The following is a 27,476-nucleotide window of genomic DNA, read 5'->3' on the forward strand; positions in this document are numbered from 1 at the left end:
CTGCACCTGAGACATTGTTAATGGCTGGGAAACAGCACAGACATGGAGTAGCCCACTTACAGTTTTTTCTGATTGCTTAAGCACATTTTTTGTAACTATTGGCTATTTTTGCAAAACTCTAGACACAAATAAGAAAACCTTTCACCCAGTTATCAAAACATTGTAGTTCTCTTGCAAAAGCGAACACAGCTAGATTAACTCTTCACACCTTCGTAAAAATGGTGTTTTCGTGTCAAAGAGTAAACACAAGCCATCATCTACTAAGCACACAATGTGGCAACTACACACTGATGGTATGAATACAAAACACATCTGGCTTTTGCTTTCTCTGTGTACAGATGTCAATTTGAGGTCATACTTTTGTCATAGTGTCATGTAAACATACAAGGATCCAAACTTCAAGTATTGGTGTTTATTCACACTCATCAAAACCAAGGTCAAAGTCAGAACACAAAATAGTAATTTCACAAAAAAAAAAAAAAAAGTATAAAAGACAATCAGTCTACATCATGTCGTCTTTCTGGGTCCGGCCACAAAATTTCATCCACATCGCATGCGATATCCTCCAGTCCAAGGCACCGGGGAAAATATCTCCTTGAATGCCGTATCCAGGCTTGACATGATGCCTGATCAATATCTCCACATGCCTCCTCCATTGCCTGTAAAAGGGCTACCTGTTGATGAGGATGACGGTCGTACACTTTCCAACGCCAGGCAGAGAAGAACTCCTCGATGGGATTTAAGAATGGAGAGTATGGAGGGAGGTTGAGTGCCATGAAGAATGGGTGGTCCGTAAACCAGTTGCGGACCAAAGCAGCCCTATGGAAACTTACATTGTCCCATATGATGACATATCGGGTATGCTCTGGTCTCTGAACAGTGAGCATGTCATGTAAGGTGTCCAGGAATGCAATAATATGTGCAGTGTTGTATGGGCCTATGGTTGCATGATGGTGAACAACACCATTTAGGCTTATAGCTGCACACATGGTTATGTTACCACCACGTTGTCCTGGGACATTGATGATGGCACGGTGTCCAATAATGTTCCTGCCACGTCTCCTGGTTTTACTGAGGTTAAAACCGGCCTCATCTACAAAAAGTAGCTCATGTCCCATGGCATCTGCTTCTAGTTCCATCACTCTCTGGACAAAACAAATGCAACACATCAGGCCCATGCACAGCACTACAGTATGCACTTCCATTCAGAACCAATGACACTATAGCTTACCTGCACATAGTCATATCGCAGTTGCTTTACACGTTCTGTGTTTCTCTCGAAAGGAACTCTGTAAATTTGCTTCATTCTTATTCTGTGGCGCGCAAGTACACGACTTAGTGCAGAAATGCTTACACTGTGTATATTTTGAAAGATGGTGTCATTATCAATTATGCGCTGCTGTATTTCGCGCAGTCTTATTGCATTATTGGCAATCACCATGTTCACTATATGGGTCTCTTGCTCTGGAGTGAACATTCTTCCTCTGCCCCCAACATCTGGATGTCTAGCAATTCTGTAAAGTAACAATTTCAGTATTTTTGCATGTATGGTACTGTTGTGTTTCTCATTAGAGTATGGCAGTGCTACAAAGTACTTACCGATTCTCATTTCGAAATGTCCTAATGATGCTTGCCACAGTGTAGCGGCTCAAATTAGGCTGAACGCGTTGGCCAGCTTCCCTCAGGGTCATCCCATGGTTGATGACATGGTCCACTACTGTAGCTCTGATGTCATCAGTTATTCTATTTCTTACTCTTCTTACCCTTCCTCTTTCCCCTCCTCGTCCTCTTCTTGCTCCTCCTTGTCCTCTTCCTCTAACTTCCTCTAACCCTCTCGCTTCTTCAAGTCCATGTCCTCTCCCTCCAACTTCTTCAACTCCACGTCCACGTCCTCGTCCTCTTCCTCGGCCTCCTCTGATTCTCACTCTTCTCACTCTTACTGCTCCTTCCATTGTACTCCACACAGACAGCTTACCTGTGGCTTATTTATAGTGCTTAGGCTGATTGCAAAGTGAACTAATTATCTAAAACAGTTTTCACATGTGAATGTGTGCCAGACAGTTGGCAAAATAGTGTTAATGATAGCCATACATGTGTATAATTTTGCTAGTAGTGTGTTGGAAATGTGGTAATTGAGTGTAAGCACAGAGTTGTGTTCAAAGTTCTGCAAAAAGAGTGTTGTGCTGTGAATTGTGCCTACAGTTTTGCAAAGTGTGTGTTACAAAATTGCAAAATGAGTGCAAAGCAGTGTTTGTGCTTTTAGTTTTGCAAACTCAGTGAGTGGTTTTGCTATACGTATTAATAGTTTTAGAAATTGTGCTACAAGATTCACGATTAGCGCTTAAGCAATCAGAAAAAACTGTAAACTGCTAAATGTCTGCAGGGTGTTTCAGTGTCAGCTACAAACCAGAACAGGATCCTCTGTTATCCGACACTCCTCAGTTTCTTTTAGAGGGATGAACTGGGATTGAAGATGGATGGCCTCAGGCTTTCCCCCCTGTGAACATGAAATGCCTTGCTAGCAGAGCAGCTACAAGTCAGCAGGATGTTGATATTATTCAACCCCCGACAGGTCCGTACAGGGCACCGTTCTCATCCACACACAATATTAAAATGCTGAGATGGAAACCAGCTGAAAACCCCCTGAGTCATCAGACTATATCTAATGCATTCCTGATGTATGAGAGCAAATACTAACGTTGAGGGCTTTATATATTGTCCAAATTATGTGTGATAGCGGTATCCCGAAGCATCTTTGTCAAAAGGATTTTACTTCAGACTTGCCAATTACAAAAACTCCACAAAAGGCAAATGTCATTCAAATCATGTTTATTGTTGAAGCAACAGCAGGCAAACATCACTTTTACTTTAAAAGAGAGACATGATTTACAGTAATGAGCCAAAATCTAAATTAAGCACATTTACAACAAATTTTTATCATGACAGTGATTTGTTTGAAGGTTGATGATTTATCTATCAAATGAAAAAGTTAAAATAAAACATTTATTTTTAGGATGTGGGTGACTCAGTGAGTTGTTTTGTACCAACAACAACCAATGAAAACAAAGCTTGTGCATTGAGGGACAGATTTGTCCTTGAAGTGCAAATTAGTAAACATTTTATTTCTCGGATCAAAGGTAGTAATTTACTCTGCATGTCCACAACACACTCATGCAACATGGACGCACACTCTAATTAGAGACACACACACACACACACACACACACACACACACACACACACACACACACACACACACACACACACACACACACACCAAGCATCCAGTTCATTAATGTCCCTGTAAACACAAATAAATAGTAATAGTATATTGAATAATAGCGTGGAAAGAGAACATCTGTTGTATGTTGCTAACATCTGTAAGCAGGATAACATGTGGACAGTTATGCTCCCATGCATGCATTTTATTGAATCCCCTTAAAAGAAAATCTCAAATTTATTGGAACATTACTGTAATATACATGTAAAAATGCTCTCTGTCTGTGGGATCTGATATTGTTCTACAGTAAACAGTCATGCCCATTTAAGAAAATAAATACAAAAGTATAAGAACTACACAATTTAAAAAAGACTAGTCAAAAAGAAACTGTTGCAGTTTACTCATGCCACAACAAAGATTTATGTGCACGCTGTAGCACCACAGAAGAAAAGATAAAAGCAGAGCTGTTTGTTCATCGTTTCATTGTCTGTGGGTATGCCTTTAAAAGCAGAGTGGGCATCTTTCTGGTTGCTTATGGTCTGATTCATAAATATAACCAGTAGACACAATTATCTGGGGCTAGTCCTATTTGCTGCGAAAGAGATAGATCCTCTGCTCACCATCTGTGACTAAAGGGGCCGAACAAGACCTGATAGAGGCAGTATTCAGTTCATCTGCAGCTCATGTCCAAACACTGTGTGTGTTTTCTGCATGTGCAGCATCAACACTTACTGAAGTTTCTGGTTACTGTAAGTAAAGTAAAAAAAAAATAAAATGGGTGCTTCATTACTTACTGTCACAATTATTTCAAAATATTTCCTGAATTATCGTAATACTGTGTCCCAACAGAAAGAAAAACTGGAAGCATATTTTATGTGAATATAATCTCACTGCAGTTGAGTTTCTGAATTTCTGGATATTTTGTTACTTATTCAGACTTTTCACAGAAATGGGGCAGCAGGTGTGAAGTTGTCTGAGAGACCAGCTGGGTAATGTGCTCGGGGAAAATGAATTAGTAACGCCCCCCCCTTCCTCAACTGCTACTGTTGAGGTGCCCTTGTGCAAGGCACTTAACCCCCAGCTGCTTCAGCGGAGTGGCAAATAATGGGAAGCTTCAAGGTGGGAGAGAACAAAACGTTAGAAACATAAAGCACTTGAAAACAGCAAACATGTTCAGTTACTGTAAATCCATAAATAAACTCTCTGTACAGACACAGAGCTGCCTGCATCACATTGCTGAGTATCAGTAGACGGAGCATCCAGAGGGACACACAACATGGTTACTTATTTTAAAGTTATTTTAAGAAACACATGGGTCACTGTAAGCATCTGCCACAATGACAGCTGCTAACAGAGGAGGCTAGACTTAGGGCAAGGTGATACTGAGGGATGTAAGGGCAGCCAGTCTAAAAGAAAGCAGCTCAGGGCGATCACCTCCCACAGCAGTGCAGTGGCACATTTTTTGACATGTTTTCTTCTCCAAAGCCCCAGGCTTGAAGCTCCAGCCTGTCCTCCTCCTCCTCTTTATCATCTTCCTCTCCATCTCCCTCCTCGTACAGACTGGGCTCCTCCACAGACGTCTCCATGTTTGGGTTGTAGCCACTAAATTCCTGCGCTTCCCTGTACTCATAAATGGTGGGGAGGCTACTGCGCAAACCAAAGCGGCGCCGCAGGGCCACAAGCAGCGGCTGCGGCACGGTGAAGACATCCACATTGTTGCCCAGGTCGACCCATGCCAGACTGGGGAACTTTTTAGGATCCTTCACTGCATCTGTCAGGTCTTTCAGGATGGCCATTGTCAAACGGTTGCCATTGACGGCTAGTATGGTCAGTTTGGGCAGGCAGCTGAGGGAGGGCAACAGCAGCCGTAAGCTCTCATCCTGCAGCTCGGTGAAGCTCAGGTCCACAGCCGACACTGCATCACTGCTGCTCTGGAGGTAGAAGGCCACGCGGTGGATGTCTCGGCCAGACAGCGGGATGCCTGACAGGTTGACGACGTCACCAGACAGTTTCTTCTTCAGGGTGGTCTTCAGGCTGTTTGAAAGAGGAGGAAAGAAAAGTTATATCTCTTTGTTTACATTGGATCTCTAAGACACAAAATGGCCAATTGTTGCAGACAGTGTACAGGTATGCTAATTCTTCTGCATGGGCAGTTAGTTTTCAAAAAGTGTGTAAAGACAAACTATTAATTAACTAATTAATGATACTGGGGTTATTGATTTAAAGGGCTCTGTAATGGGGTGTCACACTGTCAGTAGTACAGGGGAACTGCAAAGTACGCAAAAAAGAAAACAGAATTCACCAGTAGAGTGTGGAGAGTATAGCAATCAATAATATAAAGAAGAGAATTTGCATTGCAAATGTGTCTCGGTCTGAGTCTCTCAAGCAACAAATTCTGTCTCCTGGGCTGAATGTCATCCACTGAATAGCACCAGCTGTTTTCAGTTTCAGGTGTTATTTCTGTCTCGTAAAGCCATCTCTAAGCCAGCTCTCTAAGTCTTTAAGTACGAAACAACCATCAAAGACATTAAATAAATGAATACATGATTGGAAAACAGAGTCAACCCTTCTGTCAGGGCCCATTAGTAACAGATTTGTCACCTTGTTTTGAGCTGGGGTTGTAGTTTCAACCCTGGGACGAGTGTCATTTTGTACACAGGGATTCAGGAGAGAGATGCATCTTTTGCTTTGGATTTTGAAAATTCAGGTCACATGTGTCTATGCATGTGTCTGAAGTCTTGTGAGTGACACATGAATAAGCCACTTGAGCTAATGAGCACATCTGAAAACGACAAGAGAACTCACTGGTGTGATGCCCTTCTCTAATATTGCAGCCAGTCAGTATCAACTCCTGTAACATTGTCGGACTCACAATGGACAGTTTAAAAAAAAAAGGATAAAAATCGACACAGCAGAAACAGAGATATTGCCTTTTTAAAACCTGGTGTCTACACTACACACAATGCAACTTGACCACTGATAGTTCTGTTGGATATGTAGGTGTATTATGCTAGTAGCTCCATACATCCAGATTCTTTTCATATTCTCAAGTGTCAGTCCTGACATCACTTGAAGCCAAAAGTTTATGTAGATTTTGACATGTAAAATTGGTGGAGTTTTCTTTGAATATGAATGAGGTACTGACCTCAAAAAGATTTGTATAATATTGTATTTACACTTCAGTTTTTGTACGGATTAAATAAGATATAACATCTTAATTAGAGGTGATTTAGAGACAATTGGTTGCTGACTTTTGTTACATTTGGACAGAGCCAGGCTAGCTGTTTCAACCTACCTACTTCCAGTTTTTATGCTAAGCTAAGTTAACTTCTGGCGTTAGCTTTATATTTTTTGTACACCCAAGAGTTGTATCTACTTTCTCATCTAACTCTCAGCATGAAAGCAAAAGAGCAATTTCCTGAATCAAATGTTGAACTTTTCCTTTAATTTTTGTCAGAATGTGATAAATGTCTTCTGAGATTTTGTGCAGAACAGACAGGAGGATAAAAGGATAGCTGCAGATGGACGAAGACACTATAAAGGGACAAAAAATGGGCGAGAAACAAGAGTGATCTTAAGGAAAAATGCTACTATAACTATCACACTTGTCAGGTTGAATCAATTTATTCTTCACTGCCTCTGATAGCACACTGCAATCTGAAACAAAATGTTCTCCCTATACCAGAGTGTAGTTAAATATGCAAAGGAGAGCTATAAGGAAGCTGCATACATGGAGAGTAAAAGACAGAGTTGCAGTGCATTAGGCTCCTTTTGTTTTTACTGGCATAGACTCAGAGGGAAAACATCTGCCACACAAATGACAATGAGATAGAAGCGTGGGAGACTTTGTTTAAAAAATCAGCCAAACAGGAGAAACACGTTCTGTTTAACTGGCCTGAGGTTTATCCTCTCTTTGTCTTAGTTCTATTTGCCTTCGCTCCTCAGGCACAGCGAGGATTATCCTCGCATCTCTCTCTGTCTGGGAGCCTTAAAAAGCGCCAGGCTGTGCTCTTAACATCTATTCCCCCTTTTGCTCGGTTAAAGGAAAGAAAAAGATCTGTAGCACACCAGGGCTGTGATTCGCAAGATTATTGATTCCAGGAGTAGGCTATAATTCATCTCCCCCTCCTTCATATCCTCACTATTGCTCACTGCCTCTCACTTTTTTGCTCTTTCTATTTCTTGGCCTATTTTCTTTTTTCCCTTTCTCTTATAATTTCACTGTCTTTCTTGTTCCAAATTTGATCTGCTGAAGGACTTATACCCACTCTTACATTTTTCTCTTTTACTGTACAGTATTTGTGAGATTCTTTTAATTTTTTTATACATATTTTTTTTTTTACAATATTTCAGGACAATCAATCCAATAGTTTTTGAGACATGTCAGTCTGGACCAAGACTTACAGACCGTAATTTCCACCTCAAGCTGACTAAAATGGCAGGGAAACACAGGTTTAGTCTTTAAAATATCAGAAAATAGTGAAATGTCATCACCATTTCCATCAGCCAATGTTGATGTCTTCAAAATGCATGTTTTATCTGACCAACAGTCAAAAACCCAAAGATATTGAATTTACAATGATAATGATAAGCAGCAAATCCACATACTCAGAAGCTGAAACCACCAAGTGTTTGACGTTAATTGATTGACAAAATCCATTATTAATTGATATTTAATTGATGTTGATTCATTTTATGTCAATGTGTTTGATGTATTCATTGACTAATTGTTTTTAGCACTGAAACATTATTGACTTTGACTGTAGCATCAAAAATTGCCAGGAAGGACTGACTGCATATGGAGCTTCTTGGCATACGCCGCCACTCGTGTGACTTTAGAGGGTTTGCTGTACCACTGTGCAGCTTCTGCACTTTACTGTAATGAAACTGATTGTGGGCATTGACTTTTGTTCTCTTGGATTTATTTATAGAAGGGTTTTCCTACCTGTGCTGGAGAACCCCTCTCACCTGTGTGCCTATGTTTGTGTAGGCAGAGCTGAAGTCAGGAAGGGTAGGCACTGTTGCTGAGTGGGTGGTGCAGAGAAGAGAAGGTGTGTGTTAATGAGACGGAGTAAAGATGACTTCATACTTCATTTAAATCCTCTGCCTCCCGGCCCCCGTGGGCACAGATCCACCCACAGGCTGCTCGGCTGGCCGCAGGCCCAGGGGCACAGCTAGCATTTCTAAAGCTACAGTGTACACTGTGGTCCATCACCATGAAATGATAACAACATATACAACACAATCTCTCATCTTGCTCCCTCTGATGTGGCTGCCATGCTTGTAGGCAGTGGTACGTATACTCTTGGACCAGCTCAGACACAAACAACTTCAAAGGATAGTGTACCCAAATAAACATGATGTGAAACAAGAGCGTCCCCTGCATCGGGACTCATTTAAAAGCAAACAACTGAGGGAAGTCCATTTATTGACATCCTCAGGAGCAACTGATACAACAGTGCAGGAATCTAATAGGAGCAGACTCTCGTATGGCAAAAAATATTGGCTGGTTCAGTCAGACTGTCTTTTCTCTGGGATGTTGTTAACTTTAACGCACTAAACAAGGGTCCTTGCTGTTCTATAGTTATGTAAACCCCAGAGGTAGGAAATAAAACATCTGGGGTTTGTGATGTTGAAATGGTGTGCAGGCAAAGAGACAGAGCTTACAGCAAAGGTCAGAACAAAACTTGAGAATATGTCTTTTAATGAATTGTTTTAATGAAACAGTGTTTTGAGATATGCTGCTAAGAATCAGTCATTCAATCTGTATTTTAAGTGAATTGATCCATTCTGAGTAACAAACCTACAGTGGCTTGATCTATTGTGCAGGCTGCCAGTGTTGATACAGAAATTTACTTACTACAGTCTCAACTGCCCAGCGGACTATACTGCAACAACTGCACACAAAACACTTCTGCTTAGCGGTCTCTTTCCACAACAAGAGTGAAAATCTGTTTTAAAATATACAATGTACACCTCTAATTTTGGATAATGTGTGTGAACTGTGTCTGCACAGTTATTCCCCCCAAATATTTACCACATAAAATATACAGCAGTATATTGTATAGAGAATATTGTATATACCAATTTCGAAACATTATCTTCTGTTAAAGATTTTAGAAAAGGATGTCTGAGACAGGCTTACTTAGTGATTATGATTACCAATGATCTCCTCCTTAATACTGTTGCTGGCGGTCTGCACTGACTTTCCTTGAATTAAGCTCGGCATTTACAGTAGAGCTTAATATCTTAATTTGTCGTCTGAAAGAACATGATAGGACTTTAGAGTGGTTAATTTCCTACCTCCTAACAGCCCCTTTATAGTTACTTCTGGTAAATTCAACTCATCTACTGCCCCTCTAAATTGTGTAGTAGCCCAAGGCTCTGTCCTAGGTCAAATTATATGGCATCCAGAAGCTTTTTAATCCATCATGGAATTACAGTGTGTAAAAAAACTAAATAATTATGAATCCAAAAATCATGTAATCTCCTATCCGTGACGCCTCAACCAAGCCTTGTTCTGTGTTGTAGCCCTTCCAGAAGCTTAGTAATCTGGCTTGGAACTTCAGTGACTTTTCAGTGACTTTACACAATAATTACAGAACAATAAATCCACTGGATGTGGAAATGAGTGTGATTTGGCCTACTGATTTCTAATAGAAGACAAGAAATGCATTGGAGATGACACTAACTAACAAACTAACTTTTTGGATGAAAGCATATGGACATTTATGGGAATAAAATCTATATAGTTTTATGTATGTGTTAGTTTCAGTGTTTATTTTTGTTTCCCCTGATTGCCAAGACTTGGGATAACAATTTCCAAATGCCAAAAGTCTAATTCATTATTGTTCTCTGTGTGATTTCAATACATTTCTGTGAGATTACATTTCCATTTAGTCTTTTCTTTTGTCTTTATAGTCATATAACAATGTAATTATGTGACATTCCTGCAGCATACACATCCTGATAGCCCAGGTTGTCCTGAAAAGAATGATGTCTATAACTTGTGCATTACAGGGTTGAGGTTATGCAAGCATTATTACACAAAGAGAGCAGGTGACCTAAAGATTTGGCTTAGACCTACTACTACTATTATTATTATTATTATTATTGTATTTTTCCATCTTTATCCTGTTGTGCTATAGATCCCCAGACAAGACAAAAGCTTCTCCATTCAAGGTCATGACAGGTCTATTGATTTCTGTATTCATTTATTTTCTAACCCACATCAAACACTCCCTCTACTTGAAAGAGATGGAGGGCTGGAGAGGTGAACTTTTTAAACTAGAAAATGATTCACTGCAGAAAATGCTTGTGAATGCTGAAAGGCTAAATCGCTAAAGCTAAACTGGATTGCTGGCATAACTGCGTAAGAAGAAGGTGGAGTAGTGAGAATAGTTGGAAAAGTGGGAATGGTTTTAATTAGTATATATTTAATTGAAATGTTAAATAATACCAATAATGTATTGAATGAAAGTGGAATATTTAAAAATGTATTTATATATTTTTGGAAAAGAAAAGTCACAGTATAGCATGTCAAAATGTCATAGTATAGTTTGTCGAAACAATTCATAAAAAAGTCATAGTATTTCGAAAAAGTGATACAAAATTCATAGTATAGTAATTCGAAAAAAGTCAAAGTATGGTATGTCAAAATAAGTGATAAAAAAAGTCATAGTATAGTAGTTTGTTGAAAAAAGTGATAACAAATTCATAGCATTGCATGTTGAAAAAAGTCATAGTATATATAGCATGTCGAAAAAAGTTATGGAAAGTAGAAAGATTTCATAGAAAGGCCATAGTATAGTATGTCGAAAGAAGTCAAAGTATAGTATGTTGAAAGAAATCATAAAAAGTCATAGTATAGTATGTCGAAAAAAGTCATAGTATTGTATGCCTAAATAAGTCAGAAAAAAGGCATTGTATAGTATGTCGAAAAAAGTCATAAAAAAGTCATAAAAAGGTCATAGTATAGTATGTCGAAAAAAGTAATAATATAGTATGTCGAAAAAACTCAAAAATAAGTCATAGTATAGTAGGTGGATGAGATGGTAAAGAAATATGGTCCTGCCAATTTATTTTTAATCGTTTTTAACTGCTCTTTCATGTTTTATGTAAAGCACTTTGAATTGCCCTGCTGCTGAAATGTGCTATACAAATAAAGCTGCCTTGCCTTGCCTATGTTGAAAAAAGTCATAAAAAAGTCATACTATAGTATGTCGAAAGAAGTCAACAAAAGTCATAGTATAGTATGTTGAAAAAAGTCAACAAAAAGTCATAGTATAGTGTGTTGAAAAAAGTCATAAAAAGATAATAGTGTAGTATGTCAAAAAAGTCATAAAAGGTCATAGTATAGCATGTTGAAAAAAGTCAACAAAAAGTCATAATATAGTATGTCGAAAAAAGTCAAAAAAAGTCATACTATGGTATGTCGTAAAAAGTCATAAAAAAGTCATAGTATAGTAAGTCAAAAAAAGCAAACAAAAAGTCATTGTATAGTAAGTCGAAAAAAATCATAGTACAGTATGTCGAAAAAGTCAACAAAAAGTCATAGTTTAGTATGTCAAAAAAAGTCTTAGTATATTATGTCAATAAGAGTCATGAAAAAATCATAGTGTAGTATGTCAAAAAAGTCATAAAGAGGTCATAGTATAGCATGTCGAAAAAAAGTCATAAAAAGTCATAGTATAGTAAGTAAAAAAAAGCCAACAAAAAGTCAGGGGCCCGATGGGTTCGGTTGGGTTCGGTCTTAATTTCTATCATTTTACATGGGCTCAGGCCGGGCTCGGGCTTGCGCTCCGGGTTGCGCAGTAAATGAGCGGTCAGGTGATGCGTTATGCTTAGCGCGGAAATGGATGCTGAGGAGGTGAAACGGAGGCTGGCCTGAGCCTGTGGCGATTACATTTTGGTTGCATCGGCAAAGAAAGCAAAGTCTGAGGTGTGGAAAACTTTTGACCATGAGAAATGACTCATTCTTGACAAAAGGCAAAAGAGCTGTGTGCGTGTGCACATTTGAATAATGTCGGACTGTAAATGGGTTCGGGCTTTTAAAAAGCTGTCAATCAAAATGTACTTGTCGGGCTCGGGCCGAATTCTGTCAGGCTCGGGCCTTGTCAGGCCGAACTTTTAAGGCCCCATTACAGCTCTAACGTATATCACTTGAGACCAGGTTACAAAACATCACCGTGGCCTGCATAAGCAGGTTCAAACTCCTCTGAGATGTTTCAGCTGAGTTATGAGTCACTTCCTGTTTGGAGAGTTGATTAAAATGTTTTTACTCTTTGTCCTAAAAGAAGACAGAAACATATTGGGACAGATTTCTTCCTCTGAGGCGTTTTATGAGTTCAAGCACTTTTATCCATAAGAGACTCCTTTATGAAACAGAAAAACACAAATGGCAAAGGTGGGATTTGAACTAACAAACTTCAGACTGTAGAGGAGTTTCTTTTCCAGTTGAGCTCTCAGGACTCTGAAAAGTAATCTCAATATTTCAACCAAGGTTCAACTTCACAGTCGCTTTATTTCTGTGAAGCAGGTTTTAGGTTATTTCATGGATAGATAAATGCATTAAAAGGTTTGATTGGTTATCACTTGGAATCTTGGAAAGTGTTAAGGGGTTTTTCAAGGTTTATCTGTACATTTAAGATGTTTTAATGGATTATCTACTTCTGTAAGAGTTTATAAGGGACAACAAAAGGAAAAGGTTGATGAAGGTGAAGTTTCTCTTTGGATCTTGGTGTTTATCACCCCTGGAGGTGGTCCAGTGGGGAACGACGCCGACCAGGAGACGCGGGTTCAAACCCCGCCTCAGGTATGCCACACAGGAGTGTTTGTGAAGAATGGATGTGGTTTCATTTGTTGATTTAAACTTGCGAATTTACAACAACGATTTCAACTTGCGACTTTCCAACAATTTCAACTTGCTAATTTCCAACAACAATTTCAACTTGTGAATTTCCAACAATTTCAACTTCTGAATTTACGATTTCAACTAGCGACTTTCCAACAATTTTAACTTGCAAATCTCCAACATCAAATTCAACATGCAAATTTCCAAATTTCCATGGGGAAAAATGTAGTTGTTAACACATAACTTTTTTTTGTCTGCAGGCTGTTCAGCTGAAATGATTAAAGTATTAAAGTATTTTAAAGTGTAAAACCCCTTAACATATACAAAAGAACATCCCAGGTAACTACACTTTGTGTCATGTGACCTTCAACACAGAAAGCGAGATACTTAATATTAAAGAGACTGTTCTTCCCCGAGAAACTCTCCCAGAGATTGTTTAAGCAGCAATTACAACATATATTTACATTTATAGTGGTGGCTCCCTCTAGTGGCAGAGTAGTTATGACAGGAGCAAAGCAGGAAGAAAGATGACGAACTGGCTGCAGTAGTGTTCAGTAATGTCAGTGCGTTTTTTAGCAGTGAAAAATACAGTATACTGTATAAGTTACTTCATTCTGATTCTAATAATTCTATTTAGGTGAGGCCCTACCACAATGCTTTAGACCCGAGAGTACGACAGCATGCGGAGCATCATGCAGGTACAGGTACATAATGAGGGTAGTGAGTGTTAGAAAGTAACTTTAAAAGGTCCATGTCAGTAAATGTGTAATAAAGAGAAAGATAGATGCTGTGGACAAAAGTATTCTAAATTTGAAGGTTATAGAAGTTATTTATATTATAATGTTTCTTTTGTGATAAAAAAAGTCATAGTATAGTATCTCGAAAAAAGTAATTGTATAGTTTGTCGAAAAAGTCATCGTGTACTATGTCTAGGAAGAAATCTTTTTCCTGTACTCCTCTCCTCTACTTTCCTGGAAAGTAGGTCTCACAACACAAGAATGTTGAAAAAAGTCATAAAAAGTCATAGTATAGTATGTCGAAAAAAGTTATAAAAAAATCATGGTATAGTATGTTGAAAAAAGTCAACAAAAAGTCATAGTACAGTATTTTGAAAAAAGTCAACAAAAAGTCATAGTAAAGTATGTCGAAAAAGTCATAAATGGTCATAGTATAGTATATCGAAAAAAAACATTAGAAAGTCAGAGTACAGTGTGTTGAAAAAAGTCATAAAAACGTCATAGTATAGTATATTGAAAAAAGTCAGAAAAAAAGTCATAGTATAGTTTGCCTAAAAATTTTTTTTAAAACATGATCGTTAAGTATGTCAAAAGAGACTGTCACGGAAGGTAGGTCTCACAACTCACCAACCACAAGATTTGAAAACATACCCTTCTGTCTTCCAAATATTCTTTTTTCACCCTATGCTATCTGACCTGATATGCAGGTGTATGTTTTTGTCATATTTGTCTATTTCACTTCGTACATTGGACCTCAAAACTCATTGCACCCTATAAGCTTTGAACAGACAACCTTCTGTCTCTGAATCTTTCTCTTGTCAGGCTGAGCTATCTGACCTGACTTGCATCTCTCTGTTTTCAGCATATTTGTCTTTTCCACTTTTGGAACGACGCCAACCGCTGAACATGAGACGTGGATTCAAACCCTACCTCAGGTATGCCACACAGGAGTGTTTGTGAAGAATGGATGTGGTTTCATTTGTGTAATTTAAACTTGCGAATTTACAAAAATTTCAACTTGTGAATTTCCAACGATTTCAACTTGCGACTTTACAACAACGATTTCAACTTGTGAATTTACAACGATTTCAACATGCAAATTTACAATGATTTCAACTTTCGAATCTCCAACATTGAATTCAACTTGCAAATTTCCAAATTTCCATGGTGAAAAATGTAGTTGTTAACACTTACCTCTTTTTTTGTCTGCAGGCTATTCAGCATGAAGTGTAAAAGCCCTTTACATATACAAAAGAACATCCCAGGTAACTACACTTTGTGTCATGTGACCTTCAACACAAAAAGCGAGATACTTAATATTAAAGGTGCTGTAGGTAGGATTGTGAAGATCCAAGATTTAGCCAAAAAATTTGAACATCGGCAACTACTCAGTCCCTCCCCCGCAGTCCCTCCACCCTTTCCGCTAAAGCCCAAAATGGTCTCCTAAGCCCCTCCCCCCACAAGGGAGAATGAATGCGTGTGCATGAGCAGTGATTGACAAGCAGTTAGACACCCCCCTGGCCCTGATTGGTGCATCTGAATAGGGAGCTGTGGACTTTTGCAAATTGCACTATAGGCTGTAGGTGGTGCCAGAGGAGCCAGATGTTTTTTAAATTACCTGCTTCATGTAGTTCTACTCGAATATAAGGTCAGTTTCAGCAAATATGACAGAAAGTCAGTTTTATAAGTCTTACCTACTGCAACTTTAAAGAGACTGTTCTTCCCCGAGAAACTCTCCCAGAGATTGTTTAAGCAGCAATTACAACATATATTAACGTTCATAGTGGTGGCTCCCTCTAGTGGCAGAGTAGTTATGACAGGAGCAAAGCAGGAAGTAAGGTGACGAACTGGCTGCACTTTGCAGGCAGTGAAAAATACAGTATACTGTATAAGTTACTTAATTCAGATTCTAATAATTCTATTTAGGTGAGGCCCTACAATGCTTTAGATCCGAGAGTATGACAGCATGCGGAGCATCACGCAACAAATCAGACAGGTACATAATGAGGGTGGTGAGTGTTAGAGAGTAACTTTAAAGGTTCCATGTCAGTACAAGTGTAATAAAGAGAAAGATAGATGCTGTGGACATAAGTATAAGTAATCATAGTATGTCAAAAAAGGGGAAAAAAAAAATCATGATTCAGAATGCCGAATCAGCATTAACACAAAAAAGGCTGAGAGGGTCGAGCCAGCGATGGAGTACTCGAATCCTGGACTCGGGCTCGAGTCCGACTCAAGTCTCTATTCTCTGGACTCATGACTTGACTTGGACTCGCGGACTGATGACTTGTACTTGGACTCGAGGATATATAAAATCGGACTTGAGCATTCATGAAAAAGGACTCAGGCGTTGGATGAAGTTTCTCACTAAATAGGTTATAAAAAATTTATATAAGTTGTTACACTTTTCCTGTTTATTGTTAACTTTACATCGTCTTTGGGATCTCTTTTTTTCTCTCGCTTTTTCCTCACAGCCACACATACTCTTCTCAGTTGGACACTGCTACTGCTCGCTCTCTCTTGTCTCTTGTCTCTTGACAACACACTCACTGACGTCACTCACTTAACGCTGAATTCTCGCTCTTACTTTCACTGCTCTCACTAGACTCGGACTCAAACTCAGGTAATGGTGACTTGACTCGGACTCGACTCGGACTGTTCTTTGGTGACTCGGACTTGGACTCGGACTCGAATACTGGGGACTCGAGACTCGACTCAAACTCGGCAGTTGGTGACTCGACTACAACACTGGGTCGAGCCAACATGTACTATTCTTCTAGGTTAAGCTGCGGTGACATTTTTACAGGGATAATCACACAAACCTTTAATATTCTGCCACCAGGGTAAGAGTTAAAAGGAAATGGCAGGAGAAACTTGTAATCTGTTCACCCACCGTAGAATACATGTTCCCCTTCATTTATTCTCATGAATCAGTAATACATTGAGATACAGGAGTAGTTTAAGAGGCTATGTTTTTTCCCTCATGCTTATTTACTGTGGGATTCAATATAACAATCGGTGTTGTGTGTTTTAAGACTTTCTGGTATGGTAAAATAAATATATTTACTTCTTTGACCTCTTTTTTTGCATGAACATTCACACTCCTTTTTCATCACTGCTGTATGATCACAGAGACTTTAATGGAGCTTCTGGCATTGCAGTCAGATGATTTGGTTCCCATTTAATAAGACACACTTTATAAAGGGTTTGTAACTTGTAACTAATAGCAGTAATAGCCTTTCTAAACCACAAAATAATGCTTTATACAGTAGTTATACACTAATTAGTTTAAAATAAAAAGCAAGTTGAAGAATTTCAGGAAATACTCTTATTTGCTTTCTTGAAGAAAGTTAGATGAGAAGATCAATGAGAAGATCAATAACCACTGTATGTATGTCAATTATGAAGTTAGCACCAGCAAGTGGTTAACTTAGCTTAGCATGAAGATGGATGTTAAAAATAAAGGTAGCACCAGCAGCCGGTTAGCTTAGCTTAGCATAAAGGTAAAGTACGCTCTTATTCATGGATTCGCTCGTTAAAGCATTGATAAATTATTTATTAACCATTAGTGAATAATTCACAACTTATAAACTCCAGCTTGATAGTAATGAGAAAATTGAGAAAATATGAATATCTATATTTTGTATAAATATTTTAGTAAAATGTAATGTGCAAAATCTGTGGTCCATAATTATGTTAAAAAGTGCAGAGATTAGCTCAACGTCAGTGTGTCCCTGATGGGAGGACAAACTCTGTAATAAAAATGTAAATGTACTTTGTGCTGAGCATGCAGAGAAACACTTTACTTATTTCAGGGGAATAATATAAAAGCACTTGAGAAACATTGGATGTGGATGCTGTTCCATGGTCCCGTGGGATTGGTCAGATCAATGTCTGCTTCATCAACGCTTTGGTCTTGACCTGTTTATTCCTCGGATCGATCTAAGCTGTTTTGCCTCCAGGCATCTGTTTAATACATACACGGCTCAGCTGTGGGAGAGCCTACGAGGATCTGATGTAAAAACTCATCCTTGAAAAGTGAGCTGGTAAAGAACTGCTCATTTATTTCTGTGCTTGTGTTATCTGAATGTGCCTTCAGGCCGGTGACTGCAGGCTACAGTGCTGAACATTTCCTGAACCAGTTTGTTTAACTTAACTCAGTTTTAGCATCACATACATGTGAGTGCCTTGGCACAGTTTGGCCTGTGTTAATGACAATCCTTTACAGTCACTCTGAGCAAAAACTTTAGTTAAATTTGCCTCAATATGCGACTGTCACACTAATACTACGGTTGTGCAGAAAATTTACAGGGAAACATGAAAGTGGTGATTGCATACACCATCCAGTGTCCTCCAGTTTCATGGAGATAATGACACATTTTCTGTGAAGGAAAAAATAGCCTCACAGCTCATTTGGATTTGGATTAAATTTCAGTGAAACATTTTGTGGATGGGCTGATAAAGGCTTCCTCTATTGTACGTTGTCAATGCAGCAGCTCGGGGCTGTGCTGTGTTTTGACATATCAGTCACTTGGTTCTTTGAAACTTTGAATTTAGAAATTTCGAGGAAAGTAGCAATGTCGATGTCAACACGGAGTGAACTGACAGCAGTGATGGGAACAACACATGCACCCTTAAAACGAGAAAGGTAAAAAAGAACCTAATGGGAATCTATCACACGTTATTAAAAACATGGGCAAATCCCCAACTTACAAGCAGCTGAGTCAAAAAGTCCTTGAAGACGTAGCACCATTGTTGGATAGATGTCCTTATTTCTTTTGTAAATCTCACTTACGTTTCCACTCTGCTACTCTCAGTTTACACCAACAATAATGGATGTGACATGGATTACTACTACTAAAAATATCTGACTTCCAACCGAAGATAAAAGCATATTTGAGCCAATGATTATAAAACCTCTTGTTACAGAATGTACCATAATGCAACTGTGCAGCGTGTGCAATGCAAAATGTATTCCACGGCTGAGCTATAAATTCACCCATGATTTGATTCGATGTGACAAACTGGATGCTTAGGAGAAAAGAATACTGCGACAGAACACAGAAAACTGTTTGCATTACATAAGTGTATAGCATGGAGGAGTGTGCCTGTGTCTGCTATACGGTGTCAAGGCACAGTTATGAAATCAGCATTAAAATGCAGGGCTCTGAGCACAGACCGAGGGGCTTGATCATTGGGGAGTGATTTGTATCAGCTTTAAAGAAATGAGACCCACAGATCACCAATCCTTGTTTCTGTTATTCTCAAGCAGCAGCAGCCTTATCTCAGATTTACAGTTAGAATCAAATCAATGCAAGGTTAAGAGGGATTCAGTCCTGGATAAAAAAACAAAGAAGTCTCGAAATGCTGTTATTTAAAGCAGCGCGCCTCAACTTAAAAAATGTCTGTTAAATTAAAAACACCTCTGAACTCGTGTTTACTGATCAACACATCTAATCATTTCATTATGGCCCTGCTCCCTGAAGATTGGAGCGATGGATACTGAGCCTCTCTTCCTCCTCCCCCCTAATCCTCCAGGATCTCCGTCTGTACCGTGGGAAGCCCTCAATTATTCATGGACAAGGACGGTGGCTGGATCTTTAAGTCTCTATTAAAAGTGGAGGTCAACTAGCAAGCAGATTGAGCAGACTGAGAGCAGCGTGCAGTCAAGTGGAATACTTCATCTCTGAATGGAAATATGAGCAGAGGCAACAAAACCTTTCAAAGACCAGACATCAGTGATAGTCAAAAACACAACTCATATTTTTCAAATATTCTTTCCCTGTGTAGTCAGATTTTTGCCCTCGCCTTAGGATTCGACATTGTAGGCTCTTCAGAGGTCAGGTCTGCTGAGTCACAGCCTGTTCAGCCTTCCAGTGCACACCTCAGGGGGGTGACCTGGCTCCAGGAATAGGTCATACATGTGTCAAAGGCAGATATCACATGGCTCAGTGTACGGATGCCACATATACAGTAAATGCATTAAGGAAGAATTCCGGTCATATTTTATGGTGCTATACAATGTGTGAATGTGATATGAATGTTTGTTTTTCATGATATGTCATGTTTTCAGATTTGAGCCTGCTTTCTCTTTTGAAGGAGATAATGTATCTCAAGAGGCTTCCTGGTTGAATAAACATTAAACAGGCTCTGTGAGGCTGTCAGCAGTGCTTTAACCCAAATGCTAAAGTATTTGGTCATAAATCAACATTTTGGACACATTAAAGTTTATGGAATCACCAAATGTTATTAAAATTAATTCAAAGGAGAATATAAATGTCCAAATTGCATGGCAATCCATTCAACAGTTGTCGAGACATTTCACTCTGAACCACAAATGTCACTAGAGAAAAAGTCAGAGGATCACCAAAGTCGGTAAGATGAAGTCTCTGGAAACCATGAATGTCTGTACAAAAATTCATGGCAATGCATCCAATTGTTGTTAAGATATCTCAGTCTAGATCAACCGACAGGCCAAGCCTGCCATCCATAGAGACACACAGCTAGAAATCTCTCCCTCATGATAAAAGAAGCACATTATCTATTCTTTTTCATACAGTATATTGAGACAACAGCTTTGCCATCTTTGTTTTGTGGCTTATGGCCATTTTTCAAGTGTTGCTGGTTTGTTGTGCAAGTCAAGAACCTTAAGAGGTTTTACCTCTATTTAATATCATGTATCATTATTTTTATAACTGTAAATTATATCTCACCAAGGATTCGTAACACTTTCATCTTCTCCCACTAAAATGAGTCATTTATGTATGAAATTGCGGTGGTCTTTTCCTCTAAGCAAAAAATATATGGTCACACATCATAAAGTTACTTTTTGAGGTGTTGAATATGCCAACTTGTTGTGGATGGAAGGCCAAAACAAAGAAATAAAAATGGATTTTGAGATTTGGAGAGGATTGGACTGCATAGTAAGCTTAAATTTGGTTACCAACACGTACACTATTGCGGATCGCAAAGGTGGAAGATGTAGTGCCTTGACAATGTTGCTGTAGCTCTGGAAGGATCATGTAAGGGAGAAGGGCTCAGAATAAAAGCGAGGAAGAGAGGTAGAGGGGATTTCTTGGAAGATTAGAGCAAATTAGCCTGAGCAGAGCAGGGAGAAACTGCAGAGAATACCAGTGAGCACTTCTCTGGTGATTAGCTGGTGAAAAGCTGTCTCGGGATCTGGACTAGAAATATACAGTTGTTGAAAAGCAGTTGAGAAAGTAGTCATAAGCATCCCAACTATTATACAGATGTCTAAAAAACTTTCACTGCTCAACCAAATATATTCATAGCCAAGATGCCTCAATGGCTTTTTACTGACTTATTATTGCAGGAAGCTATGAGGGACCACTTAAAGAAATTAGATGTTTTTAGCCTAGGAGGAAAGATAGGAAAAAGTTGGTTATCATGTTAAAATTGGAAAGGATTTTCCGGTGATAAAGGAGAAAGAGATGAATTGATTAGCATCATGATGCAGGTCACAGGTTGGTGTGCAGGATGGGCAATGTATTGTAGGTGTTGAGTTGTGGCTACTGTAGCAGCCTCATACTGCTTCTTATCATCATGGAATTTGAAAAGGTAAGCAGGCACAGGAAACCACTGGAGGTAGCAGAGGGTGATTTGATGTAGGAGAATTTTGGGAGGCGGAGGAAAAGTCAGACTGCAAAATTCTGGAGGAGCCACAAAAGCATGTTGTCAGTGCTCGTTTCTAGGGCAAGCCAGATCATCCTAGACTGGGTGGAATAACTCTAGACTTGAACAATGAGATGAGCAGAATCTCTAGTGAAAAAAGTTGGGATCTTATACATTTATTGTTATCGAGTGCAAACCTGCAAGTTTGGGCTGTAGCTGCAACACAGAGGATGGGCATCATTGTCTGGTGTCACATCAGAATTCTTGACACTTCAGTATGCTTCAATCGAACTAGTTCGTAGTAAGTGTTTAAGGCAAAAGTGTTTATAGCTGTTATGAATGGGCACAAATAAGCCCGCTGTCCTAAAGAGGGGGGAAACAAGATTCTATGAAAAGTAATGGTTGTATAAAGAATTTGAAGAGTAAAGGTCAATTTCTCCATACAGTTTATTTTGTTGACAATTGCAGTGCAGTCATCAGTTGTTGGAGGGTTTGGCTGCAGCCATTTCCATGTGATGGCTTTCTTGCCAGTAGCCAGGCGGTGGGGGTTTTAGATGCTTTTTGACAATCCGACAGTCACGTTTGGAGTGTACTAAAGCCGTTAGCAGTCTATGGAGGGGTCAATGTGGTGCTGTCACTGCTGATGGAAAGGAGAGGTAGAATGCAGGAGCGTCTTTGTCATGTTGAGACTGGGTTTGAGTAGGTCAGATGAGAAATCAAGCAGGAGTTCAGCAGACTCAGACAGATCCCTTATTGACTCAATCTTTTTCATAATCCTGGTTTTGTAACAGTTTTGTTTATCATTGTTTGCATAATGAAGACGATAAAGACAAGACAAGACACACAAAGAAATTGTTTTGTTAAAATCTCAAGACTGAAAAATTAGGTCATGTGTTTCATCTTCTTGTTGAGAAGTGCTGTTGTATTTCACCATGTTTGAATTGTGCAACATTAAATATGTCTTTTAAAACATGTTATTGACAGTGGGATCAACAGAGCAGTGATTGTTTTAGCCTCTGACTGTTTTCTGGGGGAAGTGTTGGTTTTATACTAAACTCTTAAAATGTGCAGAGTATTTGTAGTTTTTGGCAGGTGAACATGTGGAAGTCATGCCAAACAATCAAGTTGGAACTGTACTGTTTGTTACTACTCCATTAGCGCTGTTTCCACAACTATCAATCTTTATATGCAGATAAATAAAAGCAATGAGCAGCGTGAGCTGTGGGAGGAAAGGCACTTTAGTCCGAACAGTGTGAGGTCTGGGTCAAATATCAGGACAGGATATCAAAGCTCACCCACAGCAGTTTACACCGCCCCAAACAGCTGTCTCTTTCACTCTTATCAACAGTCGGCACGACCTGCACGACTACATTTGACACCTTACTAAATCCTGTCAGCTATTCTGCTGAGCAGTATATTCTAAGCAAAAAAAGAAGCCAGATGCACTTAGACTTTCCTCAATACTTAAAGTGTCTTCACTCTACAAAGCTTAACTCTGAATAAAATAATTCAATCGTCTTCTTGAACCACAGTAATTTCTTTAAATGTATTGAAGATGTCTGTAATAGCTGCTGTAAGAGCCCCGCATCAATTACTGCCTCGCAGTAAAGACAAGCAATGAAAGAAATAGCATCTGCAATCGGAGTCCAAGCTCTTCAAAATGTGCTGGAAGGGCAATTTTAGCATCATAAAAAGTGTGAGCTTGATTAATCTGAAATTCAATACCAATTACAATAGCATTAAAAGCTTCTCTGGGGACTCAGCAATACTGTTCTTCTCAGAAACCTGGCACATGCAGCTGCAGAGAATAAATGAAATTGCCTTGATAATATATAAAGACTGACACACTTGCTTTTCAGTTACAGTGTTATAAAAGCAAAGCAGGCTGAAGTAATAAAGTTTGAATCATGATTTATGTGTTATCTCTTCAAGATTTTCAACCAATTGCATATATTCCATGAAAATAATTCAATTTGAGCCTTGGTTGGAGAGCAGGCTGCAGCACATTTCTCAATTGATCAAATAGACTTTTCACTATTGATTGAAGAAAATAAGAATGCAATATTGGAGATATATATATCTCCAATATATATTTATATATATTTATAATGCTTTTGCATTCCTAAATATGAAGAGATCAAATTCATGATCGATTCGAAGCGAGGCGGGAAGAAAGAGGGAAATGCGCGCCTTCTTATCAGCAACTTTGCAGTGATTCCGCCTCCCCCTTTTTCTCTCCGTCTGACAGAGCGTTTCCCCAGAGCCTCAGCTCAAACTGCAGAACCGCTCTGTGTGGCAACTGTTGAACAAAATGGACTCTCGCAAGGAGAGAAAAATCCCACAGGAAAAGAGGAGGGAAGGAAAATCAATGCAAGGAAGGGATTTTAAAATAGGAGAAATGGAGGGCTTGGGGGTGGGGGAGGAAAAAGAGAGAGCAGAAAGGTGAGGGAGGACGAGACAGACTGAGAAGGAGAGATACCCAGTAATGAAGAATTCAATAACTGAAAAGCATTTGAAACCATGTAAGCTGTGTCCTAATGCTTCATTTGATCTAAAGACATTACTTTCTGCTCATTTTAGTGGGCGTCATATTCACAGAGAATGGAAGTCTAGTTTGAGTCCCACAATAAAGGCTGCTGCCTGGATGCCTGCAGTAGAGGCTGGGAGAGAGACAGAGCTTGATAATGAGCACACTGGGAGAGTTTGCCTTGTTGTTCAGTTGAGTGTTATTTCAAAATACTGCAACCAAGAGACTGGGGCGGGAAGTTAACTCAAATCTGGGTTAATTGCTCAGGGAAGGGAAGCCTCATGATCATCATTAGAGATGTTTTTTCTTCTTCTTTCATAACGTCTCAGCAAATGTACCTGTTACTTAATTTGAGTCAGAGAGCACTTATTTGTTTAGCGTTTCTGTTGGTCTTTCTCTATGTCACTCAAGCATTGACAATCAGTGTCTGACCTTTAATGGCCTACAGTTCAGTCATGCTTCTTATTTTAGTTTCAATATTAGTTTCTTGTTTGCGCCAGATCATTCTCGGAGACAAGTTTGTAGATGTAGAAAAACATTCAAATCTCCATAAACAAATCACTTTTCAACGGTGGTGTTTGAGATGGTGTGAGGCTGTTTTTCTCACAACAGTCTCGGGTCAGATGGGAAACTGTATTTACTGCTGAGAGGTTAGTGCGTAAATGGACGGATCATCCTAGCAAGACACAGTAACACAGGTTGATGATTTGATAACCTTCAATTAAAACCTGACTACAGTTTGGTATGGAGGATAAACCTTGATGTATTAAGAAACAAATAGAAGTTTACATTAGAGACCGTCCTCCCCCTAAAAACGACCCTATGCTGTAGGCTGTTTATACAAGCAGCAATTGCGACCCATATTTATGTTTTATTGTTAGGCTGTAATTATGACGAGGGCAAAGCAGGAAGTCCCCATGAGGAATTCTAAGTAATGACAACAGCACTGTCATTGCATCCACATGACACAAGCCTTGGTGATCGCACACCACCCCCACCCTTCCTCCACACAGTTGTTACTTAGCCAAGGGGGACACAGAAGATCAAAATCACTCTTCACAAGATGTCAGGGATCTGAGACAAAGGAATCCAAAAGCACAACTCATGAGGCAAAAAGGTAGAAGCAAAAATGTCTTTAACTTGATGCAAAACTGCAGGCAGGCAAAAGTACAAAAAAGGGTAAGGCTGAGGCGAAGTGCGAAAAGCATAAACAGAGTGAAAAACTAGTTACAGCTCAACAAACAAGACGCTGGAAAGCTAGGACAAAAGCACTGAGACAATCTGGCAGAGGGCTAGTGGAAATGACTTGTTGATATACTACTAGGGAGCTAAGGAGTGAATGGGGAACAGCTGAGTGGGAAGGATGAGCAGGTGAAGTGAATCAAGTGATGGAAGGATAGGCAGATGGAAGTGGCAGGGTTTGAAATGACAGCAGAGTTAGACATAGGCATAATAAAGCAAACAGGAGGACTGCAAAATCAAAACCATGACAACAAGAGGTAATTATCTTCACTTGAGCTTCTGCGTGCGAAAGTCGCCGGACTACACCATTTTCTAAACATAGCCATGTTGAGAAATACAGAGAGAGTTTTGTGGAGCTTTGTATCAACTCATTTGAGCAATGGCTGGAATTTCACAGGCGTTTAATGATTAAAAATAGTTGCGCAAAAGATCTTGAAGGGTGTGTGGGAGGGGTGGTGGCCAGATCAAATAAACACAGGAATTTCACACAGGAGACTAATGTTCGTGTCCCATTTGAAAATAAAAGTAAACGGCAAGTAATTTTAACTTTATGGAGTAAACAGAACTACGTCACGTTCTCCGTCACATGCGTAATTATGTCATGTAATGTTATTTAACCAAAACGATGATCTTTTTCTAAACCTAACCAAGTAGTTTTTGTTCCTAAACTTTTCACAACATTAACGATTTGTTTAAAACTGCACAAAACATTTGAGTCGTATTTCATGCCATCGCTAGGACTTTAATTAATGAAACGCTCCTATGGGTCGAAATAGAAGGTAGGAACAACCAACCTATGTGGTCATGTGATTTGGAGGACTTGTTAAATTAATAGGTGAAAATTTCAAATCAATTCCACGTTAATTTCTTTATTTCTTTATTGTCAGGATTTTATTTCGGGTGTGGCTGGATTTCTTTCCCCTTTAAGTAACAAATAAAAACAAAAGAAGATGTGCCTGAATTTGTTTCAGAACAATAATGTGACAACATGGTATTTCCTGGGAATTCTCACTAAAATCTGCTTCTGTTTCCCAGCACAATTACCCAGTCATGGAAGGTTTAGCATACGTGTGCCCTGTGTGTGCAGATACTGAAGAGTAACATATGTATTAAAGCAATGATGCCCTCTCCCGACCTCATTAATGCACCTAAGCAACTGTCATAGATATAGTCTGATCTTAAATCAACGTTATTACAGAAAAATTACAGAGCTATTACAGAGCTGTGTGGCAAACTATGTTTTTAGATTAAATCAAAGTTGAGTGCAAAAACTGTAAATGTAAAATATGCAGACTGTTCAACAAGTGACTTAATTAGATATGCAGACCTCCAACTTTAACTGTTGCCACTGCAACAGTAATAGACCCAGTTCAGCAAGATGGTCAGACCTTCCATTATAACCACTCAGACATAAAAGTGATGACATGCTGAAAAACAGAGGATCAAATATTCTGCATGGTTGGCATTGTGTTGTTTTCCACCTCAAATATACAGTAATTAAAGATGAATTGTTGTTCTACCAAAACATATTACCACATAACCAAACAATAATGAAAATGAGAATAAACTGCATTTTATGAGGAGTTATCCACAGTTCTATTTTTTAAAATAGTTTTTCACTTGCGCCGAGCAATCCCGGGAATCCTGCAAAAAGAGTGATATATTCCCAGTAAACAATCATCTTAACATCAGAAGAAACCCTTCAACCCTAATTAACACATTACCACAGATATAACCTTGTAATACTGATATATAATAGGGATAAGGGAAAATCTTCCCAGAAATTCAAAGAAGACTCAAACTTCCTCTATGTCAACTAGTATTTCAGAGAGGCTCTACAGAGATTCATGAGTTGCACTGATGCTTATCGTGAATATGTGTTTACTGTGGCAGGGATGGTGTTAGGCAGCAGCAAAGAGGACACACTCACCAGGCCTGAGACTTCCTCTTGGGCACGCTCTGTCTCGTCCACTTGGAGTGAGGGGTCAGGTGGTAAATCAGCCGGCGGCAGATCTTGTTGGTGGACTTGAACGAGTCTGTCTCCTGTAACACACATAGGACGAATGATGGATAACAAATATCAATCTAGTTCATACAACAAATCAAAAACAGTGACTGCTCGTGAATAAATGCAACTGAAACATCACACATTTAAGGAATCACTCAAACAAACCAATAAACTGTGTATTTTGCATATGACAAAGTAGAAAAGGAGCTGTCTACAAGGTAACAGTCAAATATAAATGCTGGATGTCTGAGCTCCCT

At 39.1% G+C, this 27,476-nt stretch overlaps 2 protein-coding genes across 2 annotated transcripts in view; both read right to left on the reverse strand.

Moving 5' to 3' along the window:
* Nucleotides 1–497: 497 nt before the first annotated feature.
* On the reverse strand, nucleotides 498–2,160 carry LOC118496066. The gene is made up of 2 exons (XM_036006248.1): nucleotides 1,232–2,160; nucleotides 498–1,145 (listed from the first exon to the last, which is right to left on the reverse strand). The coding sequence occupies exons 1-2, from the start codon at nucleotides 1,607–1,609 to the stop codon at nucleotides 498–500; spliced, it is 1,026 nt and encodes a 341-aa protein (XP_035862141.1). The 5' UTR covers nucleotides 1,610–2,160.
* Nucleotides 2,161–3,940: 1,780 nt separating this feature from the next.
* Nucleotides 3,941–27,476, reverse strand: part of lrrc75bb (leucine rich repeat containing 75Bb) — a 32,881-nt gene continuing 9,345 nt past the window's right edge. Inside the window, exons 3-4 of the mRNA XM_031278108.2 lie at nucleotides 27,142–27,254; nucleotides 3,941–5,254 (exon numbers count right to left, since the gene is read on the reverse strand). Of these exons, the coding sequence (XP_031133968.1) occupies nucleotides 4,651–5,254; nucleotides 27,142–27,254 (717 nt within the window). The 3' untranslated portion in view covers nucleotides 3,941–4,650. The remainder of the gene's footprint in view (nucleotides 5,255–27,141; nucleotides 27,255–27,476) is intronic.

Source organism: Sander lucioperca, chromosome 1, assembly GCF_008315115.2.
Source record: "Sander lucioperca isolate FBNREF2018 chromosome 1, SLUC_FBN_1.2, whole genome shotgun sequence".
In the NCBI taxonomy this organism is placed as follows: domain Eukaryota; kingdom Metazoa; phylum Chordata; class Actinopteri; order Perciformes; family Percidae; genus Sander; species Sander lucioperca.